At 37.7% G+C, this 13696-nt stretch overlaps 1 protein-coding gene across 6 annotated transcripts in view; it reads left to right on the forward strand.

The window, feature by feature from the left end:
• The window catches only part of LOC122742156 (myelin basic protein), a 168419-nt gene that overhangs the window by 59154 nt on the left and 95569 nt on the right, over positions 1-13696 (forward strand). For all 6 annotated transcript variants that reach the window (XR_006354900.1, XM_043986224.1, XM_043986205.1 and 3 more), the window contains exon 2: positions 7428-7521. Coding sequence is in view for 5 of the 6 variants with exons in the window: in XM_043986224.1 (XP_043842159.1) it covers positions 7428-7521 (94 nt within the window). In the remaining variant the exon portion in view is untranslated. The remainder of the gene's footprint in view (positions 1-7427; positions 7522-13696) is intronic.

Here is a 13696-nt window from a genome sequence, read left to right on the forward strand (position 1 = left end):
AAATGTTGATTTCAAGATGCTGATAGGACATACAGGTATAAATGTCCAAAAGGTAGTTGAAAACTGTGAGGTACCACCTCACACCTATCAAATTGGCTAATATGAACAAAAAAAAGAGAAAATGGTAAATGTTGGAGAGGATGTGGGAAAACATGGACATTAATACATTGTTGGTACAGTTGTGAACTGATCTCACCATTCTGGAGAGCGATTTGGAACTATGCCCAAAGGACTATAAAACTGTACATACCCTTTGATCCAACAATACTACTTCTAGATCTATATCCCAAAGACATCAAAAAAGGTGGGGGGAGGGAGGGGGAAGAGGATCTATTTGTACAAAAATATTTATAGTAGCACTTTTTGTGGGGGCTAGGAATTGAAATCAAAGGAATGCCCATCAATTGAGAAATGGCTAAACAAACTATGGTATATGATTGTGATGAAATATTATTGTGTTATAAGAAATGACAAGCAGGATGATTTCTGAAAAACCTAATAAGACTTACATGAACTGATTCAAAGTAAAGTGAGCAGAACCAGGAGAATGTTGTACATGGTAAAAGCAATATTGCATGATGAAGAACTGTGTATGACTTAGCTATTCTTACCAATACAATGATCCAAGACAATCCCAAAGGACTAATGATGAAGAATACTATTCACCTACAGAGAAAAAATTGATATTGTCTGTATACAGACTAAAGCGTCCTATTTTTCACTTTCTTTCATTCTTTTTTTTAATTCAAGTCTTTTTGTACACAGTGAGTAATATGGAAATATTTTACATGATTGTACACGTATTACCTATATCTGATTGCTTACTGCCGAAGGGAGGGAAGAAGGGAGAGAAAGGGGGAGGGATAAAATTTGGAACTCAAAACTTTTTTTTTAAGATGTTAAAATTTGTTGTAACATGTAATTGAAGAAAAATAAAATATATATTTTAAAAGGTGGTTGAAAATATGATATTAGAGTTCTTATGAGAGGTAATGGCAAAAATCTTTTTAAAATTATTTATTTACTTTTACAAGCATTTATCCTTCTCCCTACATCCCTCTGCCCTCCTAAGCAGAGCACCATAAATCAGTATACTAGCTAGCATTTCCATAGCACTTCAAGGTTTGTAAAGTACTTTACAAATATTATCTCATTTGATCCTCACAACCACTCTGAAAGGTAGATGCCATTATTATCTCCATTTTACAGATGAGGAACTTGAGGCACAGAGAGGCAAAGTGACTTTCCTCCAGTAAGAGCCTGAGGCAGGACTTAAACTCAGTTTTTCCAACTCCAGCTCCAGCAGTCTATCCACTGGGACACCTGGCTTCTGAGCAACTCAGTATCTTTGGGGAATGATAATGGCATTCCTCCAATTTGCTAGGGTTTCGAAATCTTCTTCTTATTCTAGATCATGGCAATAACCTCCTAATCTTCCTTGTACTGCTTCTCTGGTCACATCATTTCTCTTTTCCAAAACTTTTAATTGTTCCTAATTGTATACTGACTACAACCATCCATTCTCCTTAATTTGGTTTTAAGATCTTCTACAATCTGACTTCATACCTACCTTTGTTTCCTTTTCAAAAGGATAACCTACTTCTTCCCTTCATATAGTCTGAATGTTGGCCAAATTGTTTTTGTTTTTTTGTACTGTGTCATTTAGTTCAAAAAGGAATGTAATTTCTTTCTATCTTCCCTTTTTAAAACTTTTTCTGGCCTTCAAGGCCCAATTTTGATTGCTTTCTCTTCAAAAAAGGTTCTCTGACCCACCTCTCCTTCCCCACCCCCAACACATATGCTCCAGATAGAATTAACTTCCCCATCCTCTGATCTATCCTAATACTTTCTTCTCCCAGGCACTTGCCAGATTATAATCCATATCAAAGTCATAGAATGAATTTCTTTTTTTTTTTTTTTTTAGTGAGGCAACTGGGGTTAAGTGACTTGCCCAGGGTCACACAGCTAGTAAGTGTTAAGTGTCTGAGGCCGGATTTGAACTCAGGTACTCCTGAATCCAGGGCCGGTGCTCTATCTACTGCGCCACCTAGCTGCCCCCATAGAATGAATTTCAATAGGTAAAAGGAACCTCCAAGACCATTCAGTCTGGTGTTTTATCCATATCCCTATTCCCTCTCCTCCATTAGTTTATAATCTCTTGTGGATCAAGGAGAGACCTTGCCATCTGTCTTTGATCCACCATAGCCCCTGACTCCAAATCCAGCACATTTGTACAGCAATTCACTCCCCTTTAGCTAGGGTGATAGAGCATCAGGCCTGGAGTCAAGAAGACGAGTTCAAACCTGGCCTCAGACATTTTCTACCTGAATGACCCCGGGAAAGTCACTCAATTTCTGCTTGCCTCAGTGGCCTCATATGTAAAATTGGTATAATAATAGCACTTATTTCACTAGATTGTTATGAGGATCAGATGAGATAATGATTGTAAAGAAATGCTTAGCATTGTGCCTGGCACCTAGCAGGCATTATATAAATGCTTATTCCCTTTTTCTTTCCTATTATGTAAATGAGATAATTTAATTTCTATAGATATATTTTAGTATATCCTGCTATTGATAGAGCTCTGTGAAATAGTAGAAAGATGACCAGATGTAGAAATCAGAAGAACTGGGTTTGTTTAGACACGCCAGCTGGAACATTAACTAGCTCTGTGACCATGGGCTTGTCAATGAACCCATCTGAGCCCTAATTTCCCCATTTTAAAAATGGAAAAAATATTTTCAACACCTCAGTCCACCAACTCATCAACAAATTTTACTCAGCTCCTACTATGTGCTCATCAATGTGCTCAGCCTGTGCTTTCAGGGGGTTTCCATTTTCAGGGAAACCAATATGTTTGCATATATGCAAGCATGGAGGAACTACGTACTAAGTACAAACAAGGCAATTTCAGGAAGGAGGCACCACCATCTGGAGAGATGATGAACATTCTTATGTAGGAGGTGGTGTTTGAGCTAAGTTTTGAAGGAAGCTAGAAATTCTAAAAGAGGGGATAAAGAGGAAATGCATTCCTGGCATAAGGAAGAATAGCTGAGACAAAGACATGGAAATGGGAAGTGGTGTGTCGTGTGGGATAAGCAGCAAAGAACAGTTTGACTGGACCATGGAGCGTATATGGGGAAATAATTTATAATTAGCCTGGAGTTGGGTTGGAGCAAGGTTGTAAAGAACTATAAATGCCAGACAGAGAAGGTTTTATCTGATTCTAGAGGCTATAGTGAACTTGTTGGAGTTTATTAAGCAGGAGTGACCTGGTCAGACTTGTGCTTTAGGACTCTCATGTTGGCCATTCTGTGGAAGGTGTATTGGCAGAAAATATTTGAGGCAGGGAGACCAATTATGAGACTATTGCAAGTCTAAGAAAGAGGTGATGAAGACTTTAATGATGGTGATAGACACAAGTAGAGAGACAGCGATGGATGAGAGGGATGTTGTGGAGGTAAAATCAGTAAGATTTGGCAACTAATTAGATATGTGGAGTGAGGGAGAATGAAGAATTGAGAATGAATCCCAAGATATGAACCAGAGTAATGATGGTTGTGTTCTTGATGGAAATTGGGAAATGTAGAATAGCTTGGGGTTCAACAGAGAGATAATTAACGGACACTGTTTTGAACAGGTTTAATTTCAGATGTCATATGTGTGTATATGTACACATACATAATATATACATATGTGGGGAGAAAGAGAAGAGAGAGATTATAGTTGAGTCTAGGAAAACTGATGAGGTCACTGAGAAAGACTGTTGAGAGAGAAGAGATGAGGGCTGTAAGACAGAGCCTTGGGGTTTACCATCATTTAGAAGTCTAATCATAGATGAAAATATAATAAAGGGAGTTTGAGAAAGCACAGACAGACAGGTAGGAAAACCAAAATAAGTAGCATCACAAAAATCCAGAGGAGAGAATGTATCAAGAAGAGTATGGTCAACCATGTAGAAGGCCACAAAGAAAACGGGAAGTATGAGGAATGAAAAAAAGTCCACTAGATTGGCTGATTAAGGCATCATTAGTAAATGGATGGAGCAGTTCCAGTTGATTGATGGGGTCATAAACCAAAAGTAGAAATGATTGTAGTCATGAGGACCATGGGTAAGAAGAGAGTTAGTGGAGGCAAGGAGAATGTACAAGTTTTTCTACTTTGGCTGTGAAAGGGATGAAGCATAGGATGATTGATTACATTGATAATAGGTCAAGTGAGAGTTTTTAAAGGATAGAGAAAACATATTTGTAGGCCTTAAGGATAGACACAGAAGATAGAGATTGAGAATTGGGAGGAGGAAGTACAAAATGAAGGTGGTTGATTTTGTTACATTGAAACAAGGTTTTGAATCCAGCCTTGGAATCTTTGGTTTGCCTTGGTGACTTTCACTGAAATCTTAAGTGCAACACTCCATTACTAGGATGCACTGCTGCTGGGTTTCTAACAAAATGAGTTTCCTCTGCACCTTGGGTTTGAACATCTCCTACTGACTAAATATTTTAGAGTGCCAAAAGAGATAGTTAAGCACCTTTATAAAGCCATGCCTCTTAGATTTATGCCATCTTCTCTCTAGAAGACTACTGTCTGAAAAACTCTTACTTTTAGAGATTAAAAAGAAAAACCATGCACTTATTTAAAGTGCATTTTTAGTGCCTTTAAAATTTTTCAGACCACTTACCCTTGTCACATGGCAGGTGTCCTGGCACAGTCTAGTGAACACCAATAAATGTATCTTGCTCCTCCATCTCCACAGAGCACTTTTGTAAGATAACAGGATCATGATTGGACATCTGGCCAATGCGGGCAAAGCTTTGGAGAGAACTGACTAGGAACTATGGTCTTTAGTTATTTCATGCGCTGAATGTGTCTCAGATAGTAAATAGCTTCTTAGTGATGGTTATGGCTCTGGTTCTCCATCACTTGATGAGATGTTTCGTTTATTCTATATTGGCTGTAAAACTATGCTTTCATGTGTATACATAATAAGGATGGAACATAGAGACCACACATCAGACATTATGAAACAGATCACAGCAGTTATAGCTTAAAAGGTCTCACCCCACCCCTCACACTCAGAAAACACCATAAGGCATCAAGAAGTATCAGCCCGCATTTTAAGGATGTCGAGACTGAGACTGTGAACTAAAGTCACGTACCTGGTAAGAAGCAGAGCTGGGATTAACTTGAAACAAGTTTCTTGACTCCAAGCCCAGTATTCCATCTACTTAATCACCATCATATTTCTCAAAAGGAAACCCCAGTCATGTGACCCACTCCAAAAATAGATGAAATACTGACAGATAATTGATATTTTACTATAATGAGAAAGCCTTTTTCCCCTTTGCATCTGCAAGTTACATCATAGTTAAACACATTGTTTTAATTTTGAATCTAGTACTTTGCATTTGGGAAATGTGTTACTTAGACACAAAGTAGTTCATAGGATGACTGCATTAGGCTACTGGGTTTCAAAAGCAAGTATTGCATTTACCACATTATACTCCATCAAAAATTTGGATTTTCTTTGGTCTTTGATTCACCTAGGGAGCTAATTTTCCAGTTTTTTTTTCATATATCATAATTTATCACCACCTGCATTGATGTGTTTAATGGTTCAATAATGTGTAAAATGGTGACAGTGCATATGTGTTAGAACCAGGAACAGAGGGGCAGCTAGGTGGCACAGTAGATAAAGCACTGGCCCTGGATTCAGGAGGACCTGAGTTCAAATCCATTCTAAGACACTTGACATTTACTAGCTGTGTGACCCTGGGCAAGTCACTTAACCCTCATTGTCCCATCCAAAAAAATAAATAACTAGGAGCAGAGAAGTGAGAAGTTGGGTGGGGGAAGATGGGGGAGAGGAGGAGGGACTTCCCTCAGTATCAGGAATCTTATGTGTACTTTCTATTTTCCATTGGATAGACACTGGACTCAGTCAAGAAGACCCAGGTTAAAATACTGCCTCAGATACTTACTTATATGGGTTATTTACTTAATCTCCTTCTGCCTCAGTTTCCTCATCTGTGAAATAAACAGGGTGGTCTTGACAGCCTCTAAAATCCCTTCTCACTCTAAAATTATAACACATATGAACATGATTATTCCTGGACCTATTTGAGTGACATATCATTATTGATATTCCTAATTACATCTGTCCCTTGCTTAGGTAGTTCCACTAGCTCCCTGAATAAAGTTAAGGCAAGAAACTAGTGGAAAAGCTAATACCTCCACCATCCAGAGCTTTTCTTATCCCTTCCTGCCTTTATTATACATATTTGCCAACAACAAAACCTCATTAGTTTTCTTTTATTTAGCTCTATGGAGCACAGAAGTTTTTCTCATGACCAGCATAACATTTATATAGTTTTAAGGTTTGAAGAGAGCTATTCTCAGAACTCTGTGAGGTTGTTGGTATAAATATTAATATCTCCACTTTAGAAGGATGTTAAATTCTTTACACATGATCACTCTGCTAGTAAGTGACTGAGGACAGATAATTTGATGATTTACAACAAAAGAGAAAAGACATAATAAATGTTATAGAAAGCTCATTTCCTGACATGACATATACTACCACCACCACCCCTCAAAATCCCCAAGATCCTTGTTGGTTACATGTGGAAAAGACACATAAAACACTAGTATACCTTGTATGCATTATTATATGGTCCAGATTAGTCTTTCTTCCTTTCTCTTCATTTTCTTCCTTCTCTCATTTTCTTCTGCCTGTGAACTGAAATATCCACAATTCCTCTATCTCCTTCTACTTTGCTAAAGGTCACTCGGAGGCAGTGAATAGAGCACTGAGCCTACAGTCAGGAAGATCTGAATTCAAATGTGGCCTCAGATATTCACTAGCAGTGTGACCCTGGGCATGTCATTTAACCCAATCCACTGGAGAAGGAAATGGTAAACCACTCCAATATTGTTGCCAAGAAAACCCCATATGGGGTCACAGAGTCAGACTGAACAACAGAGGTCACTCACAGGATGAAACTGATAGAGGGCCACAAGCATCTGGTAACTAGGTAAGCTCTATGCACAACTGCTCAAAAGAGTTAGGATATGCAGATAGAATATACTTGAATATTTGCTTTGTGATCATTTTTAAAAACAGTGTCTTTTGGAGAGGCAGCTACAATGAAAGAGCACCTCATTTGGTATTGGAGGACCCAAGTTTGAATCCTGTTTCTGAGACTTACTACCTATGTGACCTTGAATGCGTATTAACTTCTCTAACCTTCACCATCTTCATCTTTAAATCAGGATGTTGGAGTAGGCATCCTCTATGATTGTGAAGAAGGATGTGGACAGGTTATCATACAGAATAACCACAAAATGGGTTTTGAGCTTCACTTCATGAGGGTAAAAGATCACAGAACCATCAACTCAAGTATCTCAAGACATGTTTTCTGTTACAGGATGCTGAAACAAATGTGGGACAGACAGAAATTAAGAGAACCACTACAAGCCAAGAACTTCCTCAGGAAACCCCAGAAGACAATGATGTGTTTGGTATGTACTCCAAGAACTAGAAAATGGTGGGCACCTTTTGAATAAATGTACATAATATGCATGTATTTTCATACACTCTCATTTGTTATGCATTTAGAAATATGAGAATATTATGTGTAGATATATGTACCCAAAGAGAGGCATATCAATAGTAATCAAGCTAGCCAATTTAGTGTTCTTGGAGTCTTCTTTTTGTGGTAGTTATAATTCTGTTTATTTATAGTATAGGGATTGGTTGGTTGTCCAGAAAAACTAACATTTCCCATAAAAATGAGCAAATGAAGTAAAAACACCCTAGTATTTGTTTAATTTTTGCTAATTTAAACTTTTTTCCTTAAAAAAAATCAGAAGCATTTTAACAGGTAAGTTCTTTTTCCCCATAGTAAAAAGAACTTGTATAGTTCTGAAAAGCTAAGACTTCTAGGTATTATCAGATAGAGTAAATGGAAACAAGTTACAGGTTTAAAAGTCATTAAAGTCTGCTTTTCTTTTTTTTTTTTAATTTTTTTTTTTGGGTTTTGGAGGGGCAATGAGGGTTAAGTGACTTGCCCAGGGTCACACAGCTAGTAACTGTCAAGTGTCTGAGGCCAGATTCGAACTCAGGTACTCCTGAATCCAAGGCCAGTGCTTTATCCACTGCACCACCTAGCTGTCCTTAAAATCTGCTTTTCTTAAACCAAATTCACTCTGATTTATTGAATATCTTCATATTGCCTTCCTGCTGGTCAAATACCCTATAAACCCACCATCACTTTCTCATTGCTTGTTATAAAACTGTTCTTTTGTACTCAATTTCTTACCAGCCCAGATTAAGATGGGAATCTCCTTGTATATCTTCTTCCTCTTTCTTTTCTTTTGTATCTCCCCTGCCCACCTTTCCTTTCCCTGCAGAAGACTTTTGTTCAATTTTTCATTATTTTAAGACACCCGTGGAAATAAATACTGACCCAAAGGCCCAAAGCCAGAATGAAATGCAGATGACTCTAATAAAAATCAGACAGTGAGTATAAAACAAATACAATACAAACCTGTATGGCTTTTATTTGCTTTTTATTGCTATCCATAGTGATTTGGTTAACAATTATGAAAACAATTTGCTATGTGTGGACTTTTGTTCTTATAATCTGGAAGAGTGCTTTTCTTTTCTTTTTCTTTTTTTTTTCAGGACAATGGGTGTTAAGTGACTTGCCCAGGGTCACACAGATAGTAAGTGTCAAGTGTCTGAGGCTGGATTTGAAGAGGTCCTCCTGAATCCAGGGCCAGTGCTTTATCCACCGTGCCACCTAGCTGCCCTGTGGAACAGTGTTTTTTTAATTTTTTCCACTAGCAACCCCTGTTCGTCCAATAAATTTTTACTCTGCCCTGAGTATATAAGTATATAAAATAGATATACAAATCAAACATTTACTGCCAAATTTTTGCCCCCCCATTCAGTTATACAACCCCCTACTGGGTCACAGCCCACAGTTTAAGAAGCTTTGCTCTAGTGCATTAAATGAGAAGAGAACTAGAGTTAGGAGAGCTATGGCTTCACATCCTGTCTCCAAAAGGTACTAATTGTGATGGGGAAGGATCTTGCTGAACTGAAGTTTTCCTAACTGTAAAATGGGAATAATAATGCTTACTGTACCGACCTCACTGCACCATTGTGAAGATCAGATGGGGTAATGGGAATAAAGTATTCAGTAAACCTTTAAGAGCCATATATACATCAGCTATTATTAGTGATCTGAGGAAGGAGAGCCAAAGGATGGAGAGAAGTCTGAGAGTGATTACAGTGTTTGTACTGGTAAAGAGCAGCAGGGTCAAATCAGACTTTGTGAACTGAATAGAATTTCTACAGACTCTATGAACCTTAAAGCAACTCTATTTATAATTTAAGTTTCTCTAGAATTTTTTATCCAATTCTTATCCATACCAACTGCTTAGAGACAAACTTTTATGACATTCCCATAAGATTATGAAGAAGCAATAGCAAAGGGTATATATAGCTCATTCTATTTTTACACATTATGAGTGAAAGTGATTTTTATAATAATTTCAGCTCACCTTCTCTCATCCTTCAAGGAAATTTAGTCTTACCCTTGATAATGGAGTAGTGACAATTAAAAGGTATAAGGACTGGGGGCAGCTAGGTGGCACAGTGGATAAAGCACTGGACCTGGATTCAGGAGGACCCAAGTTTAAATCCAGTCTCAGACACTTGACACTTACTAGCTGTGTGGCCCTGGGCAAGTCACTTAACCCCCATTGCCCTGCCAAAAAAAAAAAAGATATAAAGAATTGTGCCAGAGCTTAGCACAGTGCCTGGCACATAGTAGATGCTTATTGACTATTAACAGTCTGCCTGGTGGAATAGATGTGAAGCATAGGTTCTGTTATAATATGATTGAATTTTCATTCATTTAAGAAAGATGAAATAGTGGTTGATAGACCTCTAAACAGACATTAACCTTGTCTTTTTTCAAGACATGGGATCTCATGGAGTCAGCTAGGTTGCATAATGGTTAGAACACTGAACTTGTAATCATTAAGACATGGCTTCAAGTCCTTCCTGAGACACTCATTAGCTGTGACAGATCTCTTTGCTTCTCTTAAGCTCAAGTTCCTTGTCTCTAAAAGGGGAAGAAGGGATAATAATAAGCACCTGCTTCCTAGGGTTGTTGTGAGGATCAAAGGAAATAATCCTTGTAAAGAGCTGTCTTTGCAAACCTTAAAGCACAATATAATGCTTGACATTAGCTAATATCCATACCACAGCATACAAATGAACTTTAAAATTGGAGGCTAAGAGTATTTAAGACACATTCTCTCTTCAGGACCAACAATACCATAGGCCTACTTCTAGCATTTCTTACACTAATATAAATTCTCAGGAAGCACAGCAAATTGAAATGCTCTTTAAGTTATCCCCTTCTAAACAGCACTTTTTCCTTCACCAGTAAACTCCCATAGGCCCACCTAGTTTATGCATGACTATGACTTAGAACAGAAGGAAAACTTGTGGGAGATTTGTAATCCTAGTTATATGCATTTCATGAGATATGAAATAGCCCCTATCTTTTAATGTGTGTGGACCAATTTTTAATTGTGGAGTTGTTAGCTAAGCGGCTCGCTGCAATATTGGGGCAAGGAAGGAGACCGGCAACCTCCCTCAAAACAGAACAGGATTTATTTTAACAAGAACGAACTTAAAAAAAAAAAACACACACAAACAGGATTAGTAGGATCAAGGGAAAGGAAATAAAATGGGGAAAGGGAAATTATACAACCTCAAAAGATACCACCGCCCAGGAATCAGCTGAGAATATGCAGCAGACCTCCTGTCCTTACACCGACCAGCTAGAATGCCCAATTCTCCTCCCCCAATCCCAGAAAACCCCCCACACCAGCCCCAGCTAATGGGATGGCCGCTCTGACAGTCACGTGACTGCCCTCACTAGGCTTCCAATTATTATAATTTTGCCAGGCCCATGTAGGCATTGGTGAGTGGTGATGACATGAGGGGCCAGTGCCATGGCAACGGCTACAACCAGTGGGTGGAGCACTGTGCAGTTTGTGGAACCCCAGGCCAGTGTGCACCGAGGCATAAAAACCTCAATTAACAATTAATTCTTTACAAATGGCACCACATTTCTCTGAGGTATCCAGTCTAATAAACTTGGTGTCATTTTTGAACCTACCCATTTTGAGCTAGAAGAGAGGAAAGAGGGAATAAAATTTTATCAAGCTCATACTATGTGCTAGGCATGGTGCTAAGAACTTTACAAAATAGGTAAACTAGCTAATATTTATATAGCACTCACCATGTGCTAAGCACTACACTAAAGCACTTTATAATTATTATCTCCTTTGATCCTCACAACAACCCTGGAAAGTAGGGTATTTTATGATACATAGATAGATGGATAGATAGATAAATAGATCTCTGTAGATGTTTACATGTATATGTATACACTCACAAATGCATCTTACTTAGCCCTCATGAGAACCTGGAGTATAGATGTTATTATCCCCATTTTACAGTTGAGGAAACTGAAGCAAACAGAGGTGGTGACTTAAGTGACTTTTTCATAGGAAGCCTTAGTTCAGCTGTCTTATTTTGAGATGATGAAAATGAGAATACTCAGGTAGCAAGTACCAGAGCATGCTTGGGATTTTAATCAAAGACCTCTGACTCCAAATTCAGGTGGTTGTTGTGGTTGTGGTGGTTGTTTTCTATTATGCTGTACTGTCTCTGGGCAGATAGGTGATACAGTGGATAGAAGACCAGGCTTGGAGTCAGGATGACTTGAGTTCAAATCCAACCTCAGACACTGATTAGCTTATATGACCCTGGGCAAGTCACTTAACTTCTGTTTACCTTAATCTACTGGAGAACAAAATGGCAAACCACTCCAGTATCTTTGCTAAGAAAACCTCATAGACAGTATGGTGCATGGGGTCATAAAGAATTGGCCATGACTGAACAACTGAACAACAAACAATTCTACTTTCATCCTATAAGAGGGATATGAAAATATACATATCCTTAGAATAAAATAGTAATAATTATTCTTACATATTTCCTATGGATCTATACATATCAAAACCAGGGAATTCTCTACTGCACAAGTGATAGGTAGAGAAAAGTTGTCAATCAGGACAAAAATATAAAATACATGAGAAATTAGTGAAAACTAGCTCTATGGGATATTGAGACACAATGAATATCTGAATTCAAGATCTATGCAACCACATCAGGAAACCTTCCTGTGCAACCTTGTGATAACCAAAGCAATTCAGTTTATGATACATTTATTTTTAAATTCTCTTTTACTTTTTTAATAGTTCTAGCCACTTTTAGAACCACTTAATATCTACTTTAATACTCTTTCTGAGATGGTTTTCCCCCTAAAAATGTTGCATTTACACCATGATGTTGTTTTGAATTATTGGAACAAGAAAAAGAAAAACTGTGGCTACTCAGAGTAGCCTAGGTGACAATGTTTTTACCAAACTTTGTAGAACCATGTTGTTTTGCTATAATCTGGTTACCTTGTTTAACACACACAAATCTTAGAAACTTTGGCAAGCAGATAGTACAAAACACTTAGTTTAAGGGGCTAAAAAGGATATTTGCCACCATATTTTCAAACTTGGTTCAAATAATTTCAAGATTGTTAATATTTTGTATTTTATTTCAACCATTTCATTTCCTCATTGTACTACAGTCATTTTAATCAACTAAAGCTAGATGAGCTCTCTCTGGTCACTTTGACTGCCCCTAATTAATGGTGTGACTTTGGCAACTTGCTTAATCTCTCTTTTCCACATCTGTAAAATGAAAGTAGTGGAGAAGATACTTTCTAAGGTTCTTTCCAGAACTATTATTCTAAAATTCCATGATTCTAAGTAATGCTAACCTAAACTATCTGATCACTCCTAAAATCACATTCTAGAAATGTCAAAGTAGCCAACAGGGGGCACCACTGTTCTCTTCAAAAAAATCAGTGAAACAAAGTACTTAGCAACTTTTCTTTACAAGCTGAGAAACTAAAGAATGTGTTAACTGTGTTTTGTGTCTCACATACAGAATTGAAAACCAGTGTTCCCTTTTCGATTCCACTCTAATCATGCAAAAAGTATCTCTGTAATTCTGGTATGATGAAAAGAGCACTTAAGAAGAGTCAGGGGACCTAGGTTCAAATCTTGTTCCTGATGTTTCTTACCTGTGTAACTTTAGGCAAGTGAGCCTCAGTTTTCTCATCTATAAAATGTGAAAGTTGGATTAGATTTCTTCTGAGGTCTCCTCTAGCTCTGTATCTATGAGCTGATGTTCCAGCACTCTCCATAAATCATTCACATGTCTAAGCCACTGGAGCAATTATGAAATGTTTTGTCATTATGTTATTCTGCAACAATGAGAATGCAATTATTTATCTACTTTGATATTTAAACACAAAGTGTACATTTGTGGAGCACAGATGACAATCCGGTAACTTTGTATTTTAAGATAATTTTGGTTGAAACCAATTTGGAACAAATTCATTATGTGCATGATAAGCTTATGTCCATGATCACACAGCATACTGAAGTGTTCTGGTTTATTCTGTTGCTTACACTCTGAGCTGGAAAGGAGAGAGAGCACATTTTACTTTCACAGTGAACAGTAATACCCTTGTGCACAATAGAA

This window comes from Dromiciops gliroides, chromosome 1 (genome assembly GCF_019393635.1).
Source record: "Dromiciops gliroides isolate mDroGli1 chromosome 1, mDroGli1.pri, whole genome shotgun sequence".
Classification (NCBI taxonomy): Eukaryota; Metazoa; Chordata; class Mammalia; order Microbiotheria; family Microbiotheriidae; genus Dromiciops; species Dromiciops gliroides.